The sequence below is a fragment of the Vanacampus margaritifer genome, chromosome 2 (genome assembly GCF_051991255.1).
Source record: "Vanacampus margaritifer isolate UIUO_Vmar chromosome 2, RoL_Vmar_1.0, whole genome shotgun sequence".
In the NCBI taxonomy this organism is placed as follows: Eukaryota; Metazoa; Chordata; class Actinopteri; order Syngnathiformes; family Syngnathidae; genus Vanacampus; species Vanacampus margaritifer.
The window spans coordinates 36,032,540-36,055,731 of record NC_135433.1 but is presented as its reverse complement, the minus strand read 5'-3'; the positions used below and the strand labels follow the sequence as shown (position 1 = coordinate 36,055,731).

Below are 23,192 nucleotides of genomic sequence, written 5' to 3'. Positions count from 1 at the left end.
GGGATGTGCCGCTCTCAGTCCAGTAAGTCCATTCATCAAGCTCGACAGAGGGAAGGGAGTGCAAGGTAGGGGAGGAAAGAAGAGAAGTAAACAGGCTGAGGATGAAAAGGCAACTTTGCAACACAAGGAGCAGAAGAAGTGAGTGTTCAAGGACCGATGAACAAGTGGAGTTGTGTATGTGTTTAACAGGCAGGAAGTGAGGATGGACTGAAGGAGAAGAGGAGAAAAAAAAGCTCCTATTAACATGTAAATCACTTCCTCTTCTGCGACTCTCCGTGGCTCACTGATGGCTCGGCAAAAAAGAGAATGGCTTTAGCTCCTATTATTCTGCGTGAGAGGGCACACTGCCAGGTCAGATGAAGTAAGACCAAAAATATGAAATTGTTAAGACAGTCTCTTTGCACCCCGTCTCCTAGTGTGTTCTCTGAGAGCGAAGGCCAAGCCCCGCTGCTGTAAAATAGATGTGATGTATTCACTTCATTCCTATGAACTGATCTAATAGAGTTCGCTGGGAGAATTGGCCCGATTTGTTGGCTTTAATGAAGGTTTACATTTCCCAGGTTCTCCTCGATGGTGGCAAGTAAAGAAGCATTGGATCTGGGAAAAGTGTGGAGAATTTAAGACCCTCTTGGGCTTTGAAAGGCTGAACTACTTCGATTGCAAGTCTATTGGAAACAATTTGTTGTTTGCGGCGATTACTGCACGATGAATTTTCCCCTCACAGGCTGTATTGGATTGAGGAAGAAAATCCTATTGAAGAGAACGGCTGTGTTTGGACCGCACACAGCAGTTGCCGATTTGATGCAGCTCTAGTGATGCTGCATGCGGATGTGAGGAAGAAGCAGAGCGAGATGGAGGAAGAAAGAGAGAGGAAAGGGGGGGGGGGGTGGGATTGTGTTAATGAACAAAAACCCACAACCCATGAGAACAACTGACCTGCTACTTAAACGCCCATGCACTTATAGGACACACACAATGTGGTTAGTGGGCTGCAGCAGCACTCCCACCCAGCCTGACTAAGGGCATGGAGGAATTTATCCAAGCAGCCGTTTGTAATGCGCTACCATTGACTCCAGGGCAAAGGCTTTGCAATGGAAGGCCCAACTGTGCGTTATGATATAAGGGAGCAATTTCTGTCTGGAAAGGCTTTTCTTGCCTGAACAATGTCTGCCCCATGAGTAGGAGGCTTATACTAATGCGCGTGCACGATTTGAAAGACAGTTTAATACTGTGTACGTGTGCGTTGTCACATGGATTTTGCAAAGATGTATTTGCATATTCAGTGTGAACTTAAATGCACTTGATAATTACAGTATGTTGAAGATGTGCATCTATTTAGTTCCAAAGCAACAAAAACAACATCCCCATTTAAAGATAAATAATGCTCAACTTATATTGACACTTTCAGATATTCAGAACAAAATGGCTACTGGTGTGAGTGTGCTGCAGTTCTGCAGCCCTTCAAACTACAACCACACTAATAAAATCCACAAGCAAAAGTTTTTAGTAGCTTTTGTTTTTCTAAATCTCAATAGAGCATTAGTAGGTGTAGGTCATAATGTGTCCAGTGAGTAGTTGCCAGTAATAATCAAATATCTCTTTACACCAGCGATTCTCAACTGGTGGGCCCAGATTAACTGGCGGTTCTACATTTTTCCACAGGCATGAATGTGAGTGTGAATGGTGTTTTGTCCGTATGTGACTTGCAGTTGAATGGAACCAGACCCGGTTGTACCGTGCCCTCGGCCAAAGGCTTGTGTTGCCTTTGTGACCGGTAAAAAATAGTGGGATGGAAAATGAAAGGAAAGGGTTGAATCATTTTTTTTCCAAGGCAAGATTAAAACATGCAGCAGTCTTGTGTCTTTACAACAAGTTTGTGCTGCTGTTGGGTGCAAGTTGTCAAATCATAAATATGAACATGGTCGTTTCGGGAGTTATGCAAGTCATAAAATTTCACAGCAATGTTCGATACCACTTTTTTTTAAGCCAATACCAGTACCAGTATTCACTCACCGATACCAAGTACCAATACAGCTAGAACTTTTGATATTTAAAATTTTATTCCACATAGACAAGAAATTGTGAAACGATTCAGCGATGGGTCAAACTGCTGTAGTATAGCAGCAAGAACACCAATTAGTAGAATTTTTTTTTTTTTAAATAACGCACGTGGTTCATGAAACTCCATTTTCCCACCACTATTGAGAAGGACTTCTTTGATGACAGATTTTTTTTTTTGCCTTAACATTGGTGGCTGTTATCGGCAGCATCCATGACCATTATGGAGGACCAAAACTGCCAAAATTAAATAAATAAATTACTAAATACATTAATAAATGTGAAAATAAAAATGGATATAAAAATATAATTCAAAAATTAAATACAAAAAATATATATAAATGGAAATAAAAATAACATATACATATCCATAAATAAATAAATAAAAGTAAAAATAAAAATGAGGTTCAAAAAATAAATGATGAAATAAATGCAAAAATAAATACATAAATAGAATATCGAATAAATATCGATCAATAAATAAAAACGCTCTGCTCTCCGATTTATTTATTTCATGCTGCAGATGCTCTGTCAGGATGAAATGTTATTCAAATAAAGGGGCGGTCCTAAGGGTGTTTTGGGATGGACTTCGCCATTGCAAAATGCCTTTCAATGGTCGAGTGAGCGGGTCGGCGAACAAGGAAGTCTCACCGGCTTACATGGAGATTAATGGGCAACTTGTCCACTGTCACCACGAATTGTTGTCGCAAGAGTGTTTTTATTTATTGATTGATATTTGATTCTATTTATATATTTATTTTTGTACTTATGTCGACATTGATTTTTACATTCATTTTTTACTTTTATTTATTTATTCACGGATATATATTTATTTTGTTATTTTTATTTCCATTTATATTTATTTCTTGTATTTAATTTTGGAATTATATTTTTTATAGGCCTATCCGTTTTTATTATCACTTTTATTTATTTATTTAGTCATTTATTTATTTTAAATTTTGGCAGTTTTGGTCCTCCATAGACCATGAGTACCGATACCTTAAAATAATACAGATACCTGGTATCAGTACTCACCCATCACTACATAAGAGTAATGCATTTTCTTTATTTTCATGACTATTTACATTGTAGATTCTCACCGAAGGCATCAAAACTATGAATGAACATGTGGAGTTATGTACTGTACTTAAAAAAAAGGTGAAATAATTGAAAACATCTTTTATTTTTGAGTTTCTTTAAAATAGTCACTCTTAGGCTCTGATGATTTTTTGCACACTCTTAGAATTCCCTCGATGATCTTCAAGAGTAGTCACCTTAAATGGCTTTCCAACAGTATTGAAGGAGTTCCCAGAGGTGAGAATGCCAAGAGTGTCCCTTGAGACCTCGCATATGCCTATTGTGAGACCATGGAATTATTTATGCTATGCAGGTAGAAACTATTAATGGATTACGGACAGCCTCTACCAAGCATCTCAAAGGATGGGAGGGGTGAACATCAGAGTACTTCCACCAGCCAAAAGTGTCTGCCTTTAGATCACAAATAGGCTAAAGCAATGTTCCACTGCCCTCATGTTGTGGGCCAAATATGGTAACGTTGATACACATTGTGTCCATAAAGGATGTTGAACTGTGCATGCGTCAACACACACATCTGCACTGGCTACTAAAAAGCAATGAAAACCTGCTCCATTCAATTTCCCAGCATCAACTCAATTCTGTGTGAAATCGACGTGCGTTTCAGTACGCCTGATTATCACTGTCAAGCCATTAGCTTTCCCCTTTTCCTTTCTTTCCATTACCCTCTCCCTCCTTTCCATCCTTCCATCACGTTGTCTCTTTCCTCCCTCCTTCACGCTTTGTTGCACTTGCCCTCAGGACTTACTTTTATGCATTTTAAAGAGTGCCGGCTTTCCGGCCCTTATCGTGCCATTGCAAACAATGGCAGACGTCAGCACGTGGCTGACGGTCATGGGACGGGATGACACGGCATGAGCGAACTAAGGAGGAATTCAACAGAAAAAATAAAAATAAATAAATAAATAGATACTGTATATTTATATATATATAATATTATATATATATAAATCTATAATTTATATATACTGTAATTCCTATTTACAACCTCATACGACCATTTGATCAAGCAAACTCCAGTTAGCAGCCGTACATGCTTGAAGTACCAGGTAAAAAGTAGCATTGCATAATGTGTTATGCTTACCTTAATAGTATTTGAAATAATAACACCATGAAAACAGATATAGCAATTTCTTGGTTGCAAACAAATAGCACACTAGCAGACAATACAGCTGATAGCTTCAATTTAATATAGTTCATGGTAGGGCTGAGAAGCAAAATGCTCAGGATGTTTAAAGCAGGAACAGATGGGGAGTGCGCATGATAAGGGACACAAGGGTACTGGGTGTGTAAAGAGCGACCACGGGGACGGGGGAGTGTGTGTGTGTGTGTGTGTGTGTGGTGTGATGTGAGTGTGAGTGTGGGGGCACATTTTAGACCAAAGACCAGTTAATTGGGAACATAAGTCACGACCACAGCGGCTGTGACAGCCGAGCTCACTACAATTGTGGGCTCTGACTGATTTGTGCTGAATTAAATACTGTTAGGATTAAAATTAAGTCAAGGTGAAGGTCTGACTTTTGGCTTATATATTTAAGTGTGGCTTGGGGTCAAGAGGAAACTGCTGTATGTCAATGACTGATATCTTTGTTAGTGTATAAAGATAATAACACAATGATGTTCATTGAGAAGGAATGATAGTCTAGGTATGGACAGGTTTATGGAAGTTGCTAAATTGCCCATAAATTATAATATAAATAATAATAATACATTTTTACACTTTAAAAAAAAATCTGTAGAATTAACAGTGAATTGCTCTAGAATTGTGACATAAAAAACTTTAAATACCAAAACAATGAATCATTGTTTAATTTACAATAATATGTTGTAAAGCACTGAACCAAACACAACTGTTTATTTGACAGTAAGAAAATGTTAAAAAGATCACAAATTACTGTAATCTAAACACAGATAAACTGTAAAACAAAACAAAAAACATTGGGCTACAGTTTAAATTACATCATAGAAGTGTAGAATAACACTTTTTTTATTTTATTTTTTATTTTTTTTAACAAAAAAAATGTTTACATTTCTTTTGTATTTTTTACTGAATTATTCAGGCAACCACAGCTCACAGATTTTTTTCTTTTTTTTTTACAGTGTGCCCTGTGATTGACTGGAGGCGGTCCAGATGTGACCTACTGCTGTAGTATCACAAAAAAAAAAAGAAGAAGAAATAATTCAAAAACTGTGCAACCTCAAAGGCTTTAAGCATTCCATCATGTTGAAGAAGTCTTGCCAAATTATCTAGAGATCATTTATGACATTATGTTGTGAATTCTAATATGTCACTCCCTCATCCTTCTTTTTGCTGCGTTACATAAGAGTTATAGTAATAACATAGTTATGCCCCTGAATCGCTATATTTGGTGCACTTCCCCAGCACCCCCCCGAGGATTTTGCACATCTTGAAATCAGAAAAGACACAACAAATGCACCTTTCTGCTGTAAATTGAGTTAACAATGCCTGTCTACTTTTCTCCTATGAATTGATTAGACATATTTATGACTTGGTGCTGATCAAATACTCCTCCTCAACTCCTCGGCACAAATAAAAAATGACATTGATCTTATCAGAGCTACCTATGTAGTCATCTGTCTGACTATCTATCTTTGCATCCATCACACCCATGGCAGAGTCACGCTCCTTCAATATATTTATGTGGCACTGTTGGCAAGCCGTGGCTGTTTGAAAAGCTCATCAAAATTCAAAATAGCACTTGTGTCTCTTGTAGAAGTAGCTGAAGAACCCAAGTTTGCAGGGCTAAAAGTTATGAGGGCCCAGGTGCATCTGGGAGCCTCTGTGTGCATACTTATAAAGACTAAGCAAGAGCTCTTCCAACTGTCACCAGGAAATCAATTTAAGTTTTGCCCTTTGACAGCCCTAATCTCAGGGATTGGGGCAGGGGACACATCAGATGTTGACATTTCACCAAGCGCGTGACATGTTACTTTCCTGCATTTCACACAGAACATAGTGGTTCTTGATCATCATTTCATTTTTAATTAAGGGATTCAGTTTAAAGCCAAGATCCTCATTAAATGAGGTGAAATATTCGAACGACAGTACGTTTTAAACTATTCTCTTCAAGCATGTTGAAGATACAGAGGCCCTGCTAAATCCCTATAAAACATGGTGGACGAGCAAAAGCAGTTATAAACAAGTGTTTTCGACGTCATTTATTGTGTTGTAGACTGTTGACACCAAACTGTTTTTATTAATATTTTACTGAATTAACAAAACAAACAAAAACAACAATTGTTTTCTACTTCTGTTGTGCTGAAGTGTTGTTTATATGCCACAGACGCTCTTCACTGCCTCCTATAGTGTGGGAGAATATCTGCTAACAGTTTGTGAAAGCTGTGCAGAGTATAAAAGTCTGCAAATGTTGTCGGCCTGATTCCGCATGTCTCATTTCAGCATGGAACATGCATGTTTCAAGCATAAACCAAGATTAAGAGGAGGGAAATTAAAGCTGCATCACATTGTAATATTCAATTCAAACTAAGGTGAGCGTCATACTGGCTTATTAGAAAAAGGATATCACCGCTGTGATTCTGGTTGGAGTATTCGAGCAAGTGGTAATCAAATGGAATTTTCACACACGGCAAAAAAAGGAACCAATGGTGTGAAAATAATAAAATATATGAAACGGTAAATATCCAGTGGGCAGAAATGCCTTTCTCATGCAAAGGTCAAAGTAGAATGGCCAAACTGGTGGGCGTGACAAAAATAACTTTCAATGTTCCCACCTGGGAATCCAGAAGCTCCACAGTTGGTTTGAAACATGAAATTGACGCTACTACTGGCAAGGTCATAATACCACGATGCAATGACAGAATATGGAGATAACAAGCACTGCACTTCCACCCTACTGTTACCGAACAGTGGCACAAATTGACATAATAACCAGCCCCACGCCAGGTTTCTTCAGAGCCACTTTCATCCATACCCTTTATCCTTAAAGGCAGACTAGACCATGGACAGGTCACCAGTCAATCACACGGCACGTATAATTCACATTCACATTTACACTATATCTGAGTGGGAATTGAACACGTATTGCCTGTATAAAAATCAGGCAAGTGTACCACTACAGTACATTGTCAATGACCTAAGGTCTTCATGCTTATGTACATATTTTGAACATTAACTATATATCTTTTATCCATTCATCTCCCCTCGCCCCTGAAATTCATATACTTAGATTGTGCTGTTTAATATGCAAACGGACAGCTGTCTCAGTTCACATACTCCGGGGGTGAATTTGATGTTATATCATACTTAAATCGTGTTATGTTAATTTTGTTTCATCAATGTGTGTATATTACACGCAAAAATGTCTTTTACTGTGCACATACTGATGTTTGTGCTTCCGTAGACAATACAGCTCTTTTTTTCCTCTCAAAAGGGAAATATTAGGATTTTTCCCCATGCACTAGAAAGAACTAGGTCATATTTGTTTTTAAATTTTTAGATGAGAAAGATCTGTTTGCCCCCATTGTTTTTCTTCTTTTATTGCAATGATGCTGTCTTGCTTACAGTTCCCTCTAGAAATTGCTAAAGAAAATAAGCTCAAATGAGCTGTCTTCTTTTGCTATATGATAACAATACATAATCAGCGATACTGAACAACATGAAGGGGGAAAAAAACAATTGATGATATTAATGCCACTTAGTTACTTTCTGCATATACTGCTTATTCTAAATAACCCACTTTTAAAGTTGCAAGATAATAAAAGAAGGCCATCTATATTGTATTAAGTGAGCCTCTTATTCTTAGACACAATGCTACAAGTATCTTTCAATTCATCCTGTAGGGAATTCAGCAACACAGTAGATGCTGCCATAAATTATGCAGACATTGTAAACATGGGAAAATATGTCTGAATAAATGACTTGGTTATTAGATTCAAACTTTGCCCGTCAACACAGTCGCCTCGCTACAAAGCAAGACGAGACGACACCATGAGCGTCCCATCATTCTAATTTCCCTGCGGAATGCAAGCAGCCACACAAGATCTCATCAATGCCGAAGCTTTGTAACAAGACGATGATAGCCTGAAATGTGATTTGAGGCCCAACACGCTTGCTTACATTCTGACAATTATCCAACCGTGTTGTCCACAACACCGCTTTCCCATAATTAAGAACCTAATCAGGCAGTGAGCTGATGTGGAATGAGACAGTAATACAAACTCCCCTTTTGAGAAATTCTTACATCCATCTTACTTGTTAGCACATTTCAGGGAGATGGTGTCAGTTGGCTAATAGTTGAAAATAGAGCAAGTGGAAAATAGCGAGAAGCCAGTGATATTTCTGGGATACAGGCGTCAAATAATCTTTTGTTTGGAATAATTTTGAATAATACACTAAAAAAACTTCCTTTGTTTTGTGAAATATTTGTCACAGACAACCTGTTCAAAAGGGGCTTTTCGCTTTTAAAAGCTCATTTGATATGGATGAAGATCAAATTAAAGTTGTATTTTTTTCCAGTCATTTGAAAGCCACACGGAAAGGAACTCAGGCCTTCTACATCCAAAATATTTGGCTGTCCAAACACATTTGCAACGTGGAGAATGGCATTTGATAATGAGACCCAAAGGAAGCTCCTGAAAATATCCCACAGTTTCCCCTTACCATTTAACCGAAAACAATCTACGCTAGCCTACTTTTCGTCTGCTGCTGCTCTACCTCCTCTAGGGCATATGAAATCCCTTGATAATTTCCAAAACTGTTCACACAACAAACCTACTTAGTTCCTGGAAGCACGCTTTGAATGAGGGAGAGATTTTAGGGTGTTGCAAAAAGCCCACGGAGCAGGACTTGCTTTTTCATCTTGTTAAGGCTGTCATAAACAGCTGATACCTGCTTTGTAATCCTCTCATTCGTGTAAATGTCACAAGGAATCAGAAAAGCTGACCTTGGGGGACCTAGATCTAGATCTGACAAGCACGAAAGACACCAATGGACATGCACACACGCAAAGAAGAAGCCCACCAACCCAAAAAAGGAACATGAAACTATAAATGTACAAGACACCAAATTTGAAAAGATGCAACCCCCCGCCATCAAAAAAACAAAACAACAACTGCTGGATACATTTTCAGCAGGATGCAATTAAAGCAAAGACATTGAGGTATTTCTTTCTTCTTTTTTTTTTTACTTTGCTGTTTTTGGCACCTTGTAAGGTCTCATCCACCACAGTGATCAGAGTAAGCACAGATTTTTTCCAAGAAACTTTTGCAGTCCAAAACCCCATCTTTGAAGGCGGTTCAATTTGACAAGCACTAGGCCCACCGCAGGACATCATTAGTCCAATTTTGGCACTAAAGCCAGGAGTCGGGCTACACTAGAGACAAGCCGCCGAGTTGTCAGCCTTTGCCAAGCCTCCTCTTGACTCAACATGCACCGCTACATGATGCTGCGGATGTCCATGCAAATTTGAATACTCAACATAATAGCGGTCTCCTTGTTAGTCATGCGGTGCTCATTTGAATTCATTAATTGCCATCAGACTTTTTGTACTCTCCATGAAGAAGGTAAGCAAGATGCAAGTTCCAATTCCATACTTTAGCTTTTCCATGCTACAGTAGTGTATGTCTTCGCATACAGACGCTCCCCTACTTACGAACATTCGAGTTACGAACAACGGTACATACGAACATGTCTGCGCGTACAGTATGTCGAAAAATGTTCGGTAAATTCGATTTTGTATGCGCGCCTTTTTCCGAGTACTGTAGTGCTTCTTTCCGCCGCTAATACCGACGCTTGGCGCTGTGAGAGCTCACCCAGCATTGGAGGCTCAGCAACGTGTCGAGGAGGAAGAGGAAGAAACGCCTGTCCCCATGAAGGAGGAAGTAACTTTTAAAGCGCATTCCAGCGACGACGAAGACCCTCTCATGATATAAAATCCTCCTCTTCCTCCTCCTCCTCCTCCATCATCTCCTTAAGCATCGAGAACATCTTCCAAAAGTAAGTTAAACTTCATTTTATTTATCTTATTACGTACATGTACATACTGCGTGTGTCTCTCGCTCTCTCTCTCTAACATACATAGTACAGTACAGTACTGTACGTATTCTCTCCATTTTATTAAATGTTTTTTTCAGTACAAACCAATACAGGTTACTTATACAAGCCTTAAACATACTTATATAAACCTTCAATATACTTATATAGGCTTTAAACATAAATTATAATACAAAATATAGCGCTGAAGCAACTTACGAACAAATTCACCTTACGAACGATCGCTCGGAACGTAACTCGTTCGTAAGTAGGGGAGCGCCTGTACTGTTGTGAGTCAGATTCAGATTTAGATTGCAAGGTTGACCTTTGAAATTGGTCTGATGGTAGATATCATTTTGGATTAGTGCATGACATACATTACATTATCACGCATAAAATGATTTTGATGTAGTTTGGTTGGTTTTAGTCTGCATTTGGGTCTCTTTCCACATAGCTTTCAGCTTTTGGCTCAAAGCCATGTTGCAGGGTTTTTACATTCAAGCGATTACATAACCTTAAAAATATGATATGGGAAATGATTGTTGCTATTTGGCTTTAAGCAGAATACACTTAACACTTACTGGTGGTTTATCCCCGTGTATTCAATATTTTATGGGAATCCATAAAGGGTGTCAACTAAATACAGATTTTCAATATTTGCACACCAGCCAGGTCCCAGTCATACTGTATTCATCAAAGGGCTCTATAATGACAAAGCTGGTATTATAAATAACATTTTTGCTGCAAAAATCAAAGGAGATGCAATATCCAATGAAAGACATTTGACTGGCAACATTATACGTCCTACTTGTAACTCCTTTTAATTGTACTGATTTGTAATTGAGTTGAAAGTCAGAAAAAGGGTTGCTAATAGAATGATGACGTTCAATGTTCAAATGATTGCAGATTTCCATATTAAATAAATGTACTGTTTGCTTTCATGCCCCCCAGTCGTACCCCTAATTTTGGATCTCGTTGGCCACTTCCAGTGGACTTGAAATCAACCAAGACAGAAATATTTAGGTTTGCAACTTTAAATAAACTGATTTCAAAAATGTGCCTGTGCCAGTGCAAAACTTTAAAGAGAATTCACTAACCACAATATCAGCCTCCTTCTGGGTATTATCAGAAGCCCAACAGTCTATTCCAACTAGGTCAATCATATCCAATAATCCAAATGTTTAAATGATTGCAATTGTACACTCTAACGTAATTGCTTCAGAGTTACAGGTATGATCATATTTGCCTAATTTAAACAGATGGAATACAGAAACTTATATCAAACACTTCTTAAGGAAGCTTTTTAAATTGTACTTAAAAGAAGTGCTGGTGATAGCTAATGTATTATTCCATAGAAGAGTGAAATCCCTGACTGAATGTTTGATGAAGCCTTGCTCTGCCTTGCAGCAGACTCCTCTGCCTGACTTCTGCCATGAAACTCCTGACAGGACCTGCAGGTCAAAAAGGTTTGAAAACCTTTCTGCCCGCTAGTGAAAACAAGCAAATTGTTTGTGCGGCTGAGTGTGTGTTTTTTGTAAACAACCGCGTTGTTTATGTAACAAAAACTCAAGTGTAACACAAACATGACAATCTTTACATCTCACATGAAAATTGTGCTAACAAAGTGAATGTTTGTAGTCATGCTGTGAGCATACATGTCAGGTTGTGGAGGAGGTGTGAGGTCATAATTATGTATTTCTATATCTGCTTCCAAATGTCCAACATACATACATAACATACATCCTTCCCCGTGCGAGGTAAATTGAGTTACTAAGTTACTCACTCTGAGTGAAGCGTGGAGGGTTGTCGTTGACGTCGGAGAGGGTCACCGTGACGGTGGTGGTACCAGATAAGCCGCCCAAGTGGCCTCCCATGTCCTTGGCTTGGAGAACCACAAGGTACTGGTCCTGGGCTTCCCTGTCCATGTCAGGGACAGCTGTGCGCAGAATACCTGGAAAATATTTCAAAAAGTTAGTCTAGTCAGATTTGACACTGAGCGATGCCGAAGAACTCCGCTAAACACTCGCACAGTGATGGTATCTTGGCCTCTGGTTTTTCAGATTGATGTGGCAATGTCTCAAATTCTAGCTAATTAAAATGCACAAAAGTGTTCATACAGGTGAAAAATCAATTTTAGACTTTAAGAGAGCAAGACACCGCCTGCACCGCACAACACCAAAAACAGAAATACAATAGAGTGAAATCCTGACTATGGTTAAGTATTCTGGCGTAGTCCCCCAACAATTTCAACATTTTGTGGTGCAACCCCTGCTCAAGAAACCCGGACTTGATTAAGATGTGCTGACAAATTTTAGGACCATTTCCAAGCTGCCTTTCAACAATTATGGAAAAAATGGTACATATGTAGCTAAACTCCTTCTTGGACGAACATAACATCTTGGAAGTTTTCCAGTCAGGTTTTAAGATGATGCATAGCATAACTCATAACAGAGTCATCCCTGTTATGAGTTTTTAATGACATCCTCCTGGCAAATGACATTAGAGACTATGTACAGTATTGTATGTCTTGTTTTGTTGGATCTGACGGCAGCCTTCATTACAGTGGACAACAGCATTCTGTTGGCTCATTTGCAGCACCAGGTGGCATTAGTGGTAGTGCTCTACAGTGGTTTAGATTGTATTTGGCTTACAGAACTTTATGTGGTTGCCTTGGGTGCAGTGACTCCTGCACTGCCCCGCTATCCAATGGTGTTCCACAAGGCTCTATCTTGGGCCCCCTTCTGTTTTCATTGGATTTACTGCCCTTGGATTGCATTTTAAGAAACCATAGGGTTTCTTTTTACTGCTATGCGGATGGCAGTCAGATATTAGTCTAGCTGAGCAAAAACAACACTTTCCCATTGAGGCCAATTTTGTCCAGTCTGGAAAAATCAAAGCCTGGATGGCACTCAACTTCTTGAACTTCAGTGACAAGAAAACAGAAGTTATGGTCTTTGGTCCCAATGGCCCATCTTATCCTGCTGACTTGGGCTCTTTGGCGCCCTATGTACAGCAAACTGTCTCAAACTTGGGTGTTAAACTGAACAGGGATTTTAAACTGGACCAGCAAAATGGTGCTGTTGTCAAACACAGTTTTTTTCTTAGGCAGTTGAATAAGATTAAGACTTTCCTTTTACAGCAGAATTTAGAAACTGAACTGTAATCCATGCCTTATGTATTACTGTAATGCACTTCATTTTGTCAGTCAGTCCTCCCTCAAGCGTGTTCAGTTGGTCCAAAATGCTGCTTGCCTCTGGTGCTCGTAGGAGGGAGCACATAACCCGAATTCTGGCCTCTCTTCAATGGCTGCCCATGAAACTTAAGAGTTCATCTTAAGATTCTTCTATTTATCTTCAAATGTCAAAAATGGTTTTGCCCCATTTTACCTCTCTGAGCTCCTCCACTCCTACACACCAGGCACCTGATGCCTCAAGTCAGCAGACCAGACCAGAGATACCGAGGACGAAGCACAGGCTCAGATGGGATCGAGCCTTTTCAGTTGCCGGTCCTTCGCTTTGGAACGACCTTCCACTAAATATTAGACAAGGGGGTGAATGTCCACCTGTGATTTTATTTGCGACGGTCGGGTCCTAGTTGTATTCGGAACCAATAGCCTCTGAGAAATATGTTTATTATTGTAGTACTGTATTTTATTGCATTTTTATTCCTGTGAGTAGTTAATTATATGTTGCCATCCTCATGTAGTTAAACTTTTCGAATCTGCACTCAGTATTTTGCAGTGCAGTTATGCTAACTAACTGCAACCTCAATAATGAACATATTGTTGTTAAATCCCTTTATAATGTTGAGAATGATGTTATCCTCATCAAAGTTGAATATTCAATGCAGATCCTAAACCTCATTAGATGTGTTCATAAAGTTACTCATCATTTAATAACTAATTTATGCAATCTGGTAATATTTTCAATAATTATTTTGGTGCAGTAGCTTGTTTTTTCACTTAACCAGCATTTTTCTCAACTATAATGTCATTCTTTATGTTTCACTGCTGAGTTGCTTTTAATAAAACAGTGCAATTAGAATTATATTTACACAGTTAAATTTGACTGCAATGAGAGTTTTTATGCTTGAAATATTAATAGACACCACAACTTTTTATTGAAAACTACACCTTTTAATTGACCCTCATAAAACAATATAATGCCTTGAATTATATCACCAGGAACCTCTAATTTATCACTGATCAGGAGCAAAGGGTCATATATATATATATATATATATATATATATATATATTTTTAACGAGCCTGCATCTTGAAAAGCATACCTTTTACTGCACCTTTGCATTGCTTCGCTAAAAATCCATAATTAGTATGTCTGACCTATACAGCTGTTAATAGTTAGGAATTATCATATCTTTAAAAGATCATAGCATCTAATTACACCATTAGAACGCAACACAGCCAGACCTGCTTTTAGTTCCTAAAGTCTTTAAAAGAGTTGAAAGCCAAGGAGTGATTTCAGCAATTTGGCTAATCTCTTGTGGACATGTCTTCTACTTTTGGTTTACAAGGGAGGCCCGTTCTCTTTATCCCCAATTTTCTTTCTTTTTTTGTGGGTGTATCTTCTAGTGAAGGCTGAGTCAGACTTGCCTTGAACTTTAGTTCTGCTGCTTTAGACTGCCAGAGGACAGCGTGATGCACTGAACTCCACTGCCCCCTCCCCTTCACTCCCCCTCTCATCTATGGCCATTCATATATGTATTAAAGCAAGATATGAGCCCCCGAGTAATTTCCCATATTTTTATGTTTCAACAGTCATTTCAGGAACTTTCGTATCTTGCACTGTAATTGCAGTCATGTTCTGTAAAAACCTTCGAAATATTCTCAGAAAATGCAAAACTCACAACATGCGCATTCACAACACAAAATGTGATACTGTAGCTTCTGTAATCTTCAGGCAAGCAGCAAACATTAATTCCGTCTCGCTCTTCATCTTCAACCTGAAGCTCATCACTTCCTTTTACTATTAGTGGATTGCTTCCCAATCTGTGTCCAGTTCGCACAAGTCAACTAGAGTACGTAAACAACAACCACAGACAAAGTGATAAGACAAAAATAACTAATCAAAAACAATAATACAATAATAAACCACTAAATAAAACATTTGTATTATTAAACTATGCAAGAAAATATACAGGAGTTGCAGAGATCTATTCTCTCGTCATGTCGCTGTCTCCAACGACCAATATGAGGGCACTGAGATCAGATGTCTGATACTGAATTTTTAACGTCTGAGTTTGAATGTAAACAAACAACTGTAATTTTACAAAAAATGATAGCTTGTCCATTGGCGAGTAACAGACATACAGAAGGATTTTTTCAAATCTCCTGTCACATTTAGTTCTCTCTCTCGTTTGATTTAATTTTAGCACCCGCTTTTGTCCCATTTCTTATCTCAATTGGAATTATCAGATTCACGTTGGGGTGAAGCTGATTGTTACTTGTCCAGAGATTATCCTCTCTAGAAGGCCTAATTTCACTGTGGCAAAGTTTCGCGAGTGTTTGCGATTACAGTGAATGTTGTTTTTTTCATCAGTATTTGTTCAAGGTCGCAAGCAGTCATGAAGACGTTCCCCAACCGTTTTAATGGTTGCAAAACGTTTTTCTTGTCACAAAGATATTTTGAACATGTTCAAAACAGTTAAAACTGTTTGTGAACGTCTTTGCAACCCTGAAAGAACCCTGGCGAAAAAACGAAATTCGCTACGTGTGCAAACGCTCGCAAACCTTCACCGCTCAGTGAGATTTGGCTTTTAGGGTTTAATTGTTGGATCTCAATAAAACTACAGTCCTGTATTTGCTGTAGGCAAAAAAAATTAAAGCCTGGTCCATTTTTTTCTTTCTTTTACCATTCCTGTTTTAGTTGTTTGGCGCTAATTGAGTGAATCAAATTGAGCCTCCAAATTAACACAAAAACACTGTTCATTTTATGTTTAACACGCCAGCAGCAACGCATGCTAATAAAATGTAGTGTTAAGTGGTATTTGGTCCAGATGCTCTGCAGCTCTTTCCTGCAATGTTAATAAGTAGTCATTTAATAGGATGTGCATGACGAAATAATAAGACACTAACACAGATGAATTGTTTGTCCATCTTCATAGATTTTGCATGCGGGCGTGTGTACTTGAGTGTGTTGGATGCGGATTACCAGTTTTACATGAATTATCTCAATAAAGTTCAGAACAGTACTATCCGCCTCAACACGTGGGCAATTTTTTTGTTTATTAATCTAGATTCACAGTTAAACAAAAATAGTTTTCATCTTCAACAATGCAGTTTTTGTTAAAATAATTGATAAATGACAACAGTGGCTTTCAAAAGTCTCCACACACTTTTTAAATGCCTGGTACTTGTGATATAAACAACGACTCCAAGACAAACCATTTCAAAATGTTTTCTACCATTAATGTAACCTATAACTCATTTAATGCAAATGAAAAAAAATTGAGAGGGGGAGTATAAATAAACAACTGAAATAATGCACAAGCTCTTCTGACTGGATATGTGTTTGGAAAGAAATAATTCACCACACACATGCCACCATTTAAGGTGCCTCTGATTAACCCTAAATAAAATTCCGATGTTGCAGTAGGCTTACCTGACATTTTTTGGAGTCGCAACTTACAGCTCAAGCCGTGGTCTGCAGACAATTTTCCATAACATCAGAAGGATCACATTGTTCAAAGGGTAAATGTCATATTTTTGGTAAACGTCTTCAATTAATGCTGGATTTCTACAATTCATTCCTACTAACTGTATTTTAATTTATGTTCAAACCAATTCATAAGTGTATACATACTGTACAATATATCTTTCCCACTTTCATCTATCCCAATTGTGTTCAAACTATGGCCCAGGGGCTATTTGTGGCCTGCCATCCATTTTTAAGTGGTCCACAATATATATAAAAAATTATCCTAGTATTTTTGTTTCCCAAATAAACATATGAACTGGTTACAACTAAACAAGAAACACCATTTATCTCCATAACACAGTGGGGAATAATGATAATTAATAAATACAGTACACTCAAGGTCCAAAATTGTGAAAATATCACCTGAATGATTCCCCAGTGACTGCTTTAAAATGGGTCATCTTACGACAGATTGCGCCTGTTTTTGTTCTGAATGTACAGATGAGATCCAGTGGCTGTTCAGCCACCCCAAAATTGTGTAAAATCCTAAACTATGTGCCTAGTAATATCGCAGTATCAGTTAAAAACCTAATATTCACAGTATTAAATTACTTTAGTGTTATCAAGTTCAAGTGACAATTTACCCTCCTCTTAAACATCTTTTCCCCACCCCTTTTTAAAGGCACTGCAATCCACTAATACCATGCTGGGGACACATTTTTATAAAAGTAAAAAAAGCTTTTAGCTTGTTAAATTATAAAAGAATAACACATGTAAACTACTCCCGTGCATTACATAACGTATGTATGTATGTACGTTTGTATAATTACAGTATTGTCATATAGGATATGTGAAAAAGTTCATATGGTAAAAAAATGGCAACCCATAAAAGACAGTCGGAGAGCACAATATATTGCTATGGGTCTCATATGGTAATGGCACGGAGAGATCCGTTAGAATTGATCACCTCTGTGTAAATGACCTCATTGCAGCCTTTGCTGTGGTCGGGATGACTCTGCAAATCACGTTCAATCATATTCAATTGAGCTGTTCAAGAATGTCGACATTTCTCAGCATATTTCACAACTGTGGTCAGCTGAGTGTATACATTTTGAATGTGTCTGCCAATGATTGAGCCATTGAGGAAGAGGGTGATTGAAAAAGGGAGACAGAGCAGTGAGAAGAGGCTGGACATGTTTGGAATACTAAACGTTACCACATCTACTGCACATTGAACGGGAATCGCCTTGGACTTAACAATCAATCTCAAAAGCAACTGCAGATCTCTTTGGCCTGCATAGACAGTCTGAAATCAACAATCAACAAGTAAAGATTGACATTGACCAACAACACCAGCAAAATAAAGAGCCTCTTACTAACATCCGCATCCTCATGTCGGCTTGAATGCAATGAGTGTTATTCAATCAATACAGCAAGCGTCGAGCATGAATCCAAATCTTTCACCCCTGATCCATAATATCACTCAAAAGTTCCATGCTTATGGATAGCCATAAAACTGTGATCCTAATAAAATTTAAAAAACGAAGGTGCCTTCCACCAGTCACTCAAGGACAAGTGGAAGTGGCCTTCCACTTGTCCTTGAGTGACTTCTATAGAGTGGAGGGATATTGAGAACACACACAGCACACAAGTCCTTTGAGCTCTTGATAATCTGTCCTGTGTAACAGTCCACAAACCGCTGCCGACACACTTCTTTTTGATTTACTTCATCCAGAGGTCGCCACTTTAGAGCTACAGCAGGCTTTTGTTGTGTGGACACATGCCGCTAACAGCGAGAATTCATTTCTGCCAACTCATACTGGAATGAACCAACTAAGGTGTTTGTGTGTGTCTGGGAGAAGTTTGGATCGAGGAGCACAAAAGTTAAATGGTCAAGAGTAGCAAAGATGGATGAGTGACAAAAGTGACAAGAGAACAGGGGAAGTAGGGGAGATCTGGGCTTGTTGTATCACGGGTAAGTTGTCACATTGCAATTTTCTTCTCCACCAGAGGGCGCAATGAAAAAGTGGAATACTAGTTTTCTTCGTGTAAATGGTCAGGGTTGTGTACTGTCTGAAAGGAGAAAAGCACATGTGAGCTGAGATGACCACCATGGTAGTTTGGGGCAACTAGTCTCAGTCATTTTGGGGTTTGTTGTAACATATGCAAAGAATGGACCAATGAAAAATGCACCTCTGGTAACTCAGTTTACATAGAGAGTAAGGAAATTAGTTTGCTAGGTTTAGTTTCATTGGTTAAAAATGGATTTTCCAGATAAACAATTTCTCTGGCTGTAAAAACAAAACAAAACAGGAGAACAAGGACATTTTTTTCCTTGTTTTATTAGTTGCAAAATCCAGTGTGACATCTTACCGCATATAGTGTGACAACCTACCCATTGGTGGGCTAACATGTCACATGTTCACTCCCTCTATTTAATGGCTTAGAACTCTGCACTCACACAAAGTATGGACATGACATGAATACAAAAAATATACCTTAGACTTTGGTCTTTCATCTGGTATACATTTTGTTTCTATATGATGTATTGATTCCAAGAAATATAAAAAAGTGATACAACTAGCCCCAGTCTCCCCTACACAGGGGAATATGTCAATTTGTGTGTGTATGATAGTGTGTATGTGTGTGGTAAGAGCAGGACTACGAGAAAGACAAATGTAGGAAATCTTGGCATTTTTGGGGGGTTGTCCACCCACAGAATGTTTGCATGCTCACCTGGATTTGTATGTTGCTTTGGTTGTGTTTACCCACTCTTCCACAAGCTGTGTGTTTGTGTGTGCACATCACTCAGGACTAAATCCACTTGTTTGCATATACAATATGTGTTTTCACTTAACCATCTTGAGCAAACATGCTTTTCTGTTGCCCAAGTGCATTCGTCTTTTCATCTTTTGTGCATCTTTTACACAAGCTGGGTCCCCTTCAAGAGCTCTATTGAAAATGGTTGTCAGTTCTGCATATTTCAGAGCGGTATTATCTGTTATATGGCTGGTGGTTGCTATGTTGCATTTCTGAATGAATGTGTGGTATGTACAGTATGATGAGTGTGGATGTTCAGTGTGTAAAGTGCCTTGAGATTTCTGTTGTTTAAAATGAATTTCATGGTTTTTATAAAGCAGCATATTGGATAGTTTTAATAAGCTGCTACTTGTGGTAGTATATTGTCGCCATCCTGTGAAAAACACTTGTGTCCATTTTTGTCATGTTTACGTTTATGGGCTGAAACTGAATGCAGACATCCCAAAAATGTAAAATAAATCAATTAATCAATTAATTCATTATTCAATTATTAATTGATTAATTAATAATAAAAGTGTTTTTCTCAGGACATCGACGATATGTTACTTTGTATAATTTGGAAATTAAAATTATATAAAAACTAGGGATGGGCAAGTACCAAAACCATTGTTATTGAGCCAATACGTTATTGGTGTTATTACTAGCCAATACCTAGCCTTATTTCAAGGAATCAGTACACACGACAGTGGCCGATATCCATATCAACCACCCTCTTTTGCCCATTTTCCGATCAGGAACTACTGTATATAAATAAGATGAATAGAAAATTGTAATTAATTTCATGTAGTTTCAAGGGGGAAAACGCTATATTATTAAAATCCTCTGTTTTGGGGGAGAAATTTTAGGTATCAAAAGTACTAGTGGTATCGGTACTTGCTATAGATGACTGTTTGAGTTAAGTAGTAAGTACTGGTCTGAATAAAAAATCATTTATATATATATATATATATATATATATATATATATATATATATATATATATATATATAGACTGTATATATAATCTGTCAAATGAAAACAACACAGACACATATTAACTTAAATTAACTCACTAATTAATATTCACAAAAACATGTCTAAGGTGTCCGTATTTATTTTTCATTATTTTTAAAGTGTGCTGAGATTATGAGCACAAACTAGAATCAGCCATTCTTCACTCCACCGTGCAAAAAATAAGAATGTTGCTAACATGGGGACCACACTGACATTGGTTCTATTCTATTCATTTTAAGGTATTTTATTTATTTATTTATTTATTGATAAAACACTCTCTAGAAAGTTAAGCAGAGTCACTAAATACAGTCACAATCTCAAAAAAGTTGGCAATACTGAAGACAAGTTGTTGCTCTTGTTGGCTGGCACGCATGTCCATCAGTATATACTTGAAATGTTATTTTGTCTTCATAAAAGTTGAGAATGCCGCTTGCTTGCACTTTTTTTTTAAGTTCATCCAATAGGTCATTAGCTCGGGGGGGAAATGAACAAAAAACATCCTCTAGTGCTCATTATGCATTATCTTAAAAGGCAGAATTCTGAATTCTTGAATGATTGCCCTACCTAATCAGGATAAACGTTTCTGCCTTGAATGTCCTCAAACCTATTTACCACTCATTACATTTACACGCACACACAAAAACAACTACAGTATTGCGATAAATCAATTGAAAGCAAACTTTTAAATGCTTGTAAACGCCTTACTCTTAAAGTTAATAATAATGCATAAGATTTATATAGCGCTTTTCTAGACACTCAAAGATGCTTTATAATGGAATGGACACATTATTCACGCATTCACACTGTGGAGGCGGTAAGCTACTTAAGTAGCCACAGCTGTCCTGTGGCAGGCTGACGGAAGCGTGACTGCCAGTGTGTGCCTACGGCCCCTCTGACCACCACCAAACATTTGCACCTTCCATACACCAGTGTGATTTGCACTGGAGGCAATGTGTGTTAAGTGCCTTGCCCAAGGGCACAACGATACATGACTTGGGGAGAGCGGGGCTCGAACAGCCGACCTTGTGGTTACTGAACGACCATCTCTAAACCCTGAGCCGCGTCCGCCACGAGTTGGATTAACACCCCCAGCCTAATCGATTGGCTGATTCCTCAGGCATGTATGCACTTCCATCGATCAAACATCTGAGCCGGCTTTCTGCGCATGTTCCAGCCTCAGTAGCTGACTGCTACAACATTTACTGTAACTGAAGAAGAGGAAGCCTGGTGGCTATTTTTCTCTTCACAATTGAATAGAAAATGAAAAAAAAACTGAAACAATACAGTATTTTGTTAGTCCATGATCATCTATATGAAATGTGTTCATAGTTTTCATTTTAAAAATGAGTTATGTTATAAACAAAAATTGTATGAGGACTAAGAGTCATGGCAGATCTTCTTTGTTAAACATAGGGCATTTCAAGTTATTAATATAACCCTTTACTATATAAATTGTACCAGTTATCAACAAATTGTGCACCACAATCTCTTCCTTGATGAAAAATCCACAGCAACACAGTAAATTGTGTAGGATAAATGTGACTCTATTTAGTGTGGGACCAAATAGACTCAGTTTTAGAGTAGGCTAATATTTACAGGTGGAAGAGAGTAAAATAAAGAATGGGGGGGATAAAAGTCACACAAGGGTTGAGGAGCGAACTCACAACCTTCAGCTTGGAAGACTGCAACACTACCACCTGAGCTATGCCCCTCCTACTGTTTTTATACTTATCTCCAAGAGGAGGCCCAAAACCTTGTTTTTGGTCTCTTGGACTTAGGAAGACTCCAGCTGACACAAGGGATATGCTAATACACAGCAGGAGTTGCATGGCTGAGGGAGTAGATTGGCTGTCTCCCAAGGTCGTAAGTTTGTTCCCCAACCCTTGAGTGACTTTTATTTATTAATTTCAACAGTCAAATTTACTCTGCATAATTTACTGTGATATGAGCTATAAGGAGGATCGTCACCACTTAGCATTTACAGGCGGATGTAGTTTGGCCAAACAAATTGCATGCAAACAAGGGCACTGAAAATAGTAACGAGACCACACTTTGGCACCATCTCGATTAATTTGCATATGGAAATGTAGTCAGTGTCATCTGCTACTGACAGCAACAAGGCTAACTCAGGGCTGAATATTGTTCCACACATTTTGGCTTACAAGTGTTGTCCGAGCCGCAGATGGAAGCACACGCGCTCACACTCCTGGATAGAAACACACTCACCTGTCTGGGGATCAACAGAGAAGTGCTGCTGGCCCTGCACCAGTGTGTACACTAGCCTGGCACTGTTCCCGTAAGTCGGGTCATCAGCATCTGTCGCTGTCACCTGGATTATGGAAGTGCCTGCAGGGGGGAGAGAGGTGGACGAGGAGGAGGAGTGGATGGTAGGAGGAGAGGATGAAGAGGAGAAAAACAGAGGGATGTGAGGTTGAGAAAAGTCTAAATAAAAAAGGTCTGGAGCCAAATAGGAGAAATACAGCACAGATTTTGGTGTATTAGACAGCTTTAGACCCACACATCCTTTATACACCCTCTCCCACACATGCATTTGCTAT

The 23,192-nt window shown here is 38.5% G+C and overlaps 1 protein-coding gene across 2 annotated transcripts in view; it reads right to left on the bottom strand.

Moving 5' to 3' along the window:
- The window catches only part of cdh24b (cadherin 24, type 2b), a 216,280-nt gene that overhangs the window by 63,630 nt on the left and 129,458 nt on the right, over window positions 1-23,192 (bottom strand). For both annotated transcript variants that reach the window (XM_077557222.1, XM_077557223.1), the window contains 2 exons: window positions 22,861-22,980; window positions 11,949-12,116 (listed from right to left, as the gene is read on the bottom strand). In XM_077557222.1, coding sequence (XP_077413348.1) covers window positions 11,949-12,116; window positions 22,861-22,980 — 288 coding nt within the window. The remainder of the gene's footprint in view (window positions 1-11,948; window positions 12,117-22,860; window positions 22,981-23,192) is intronic.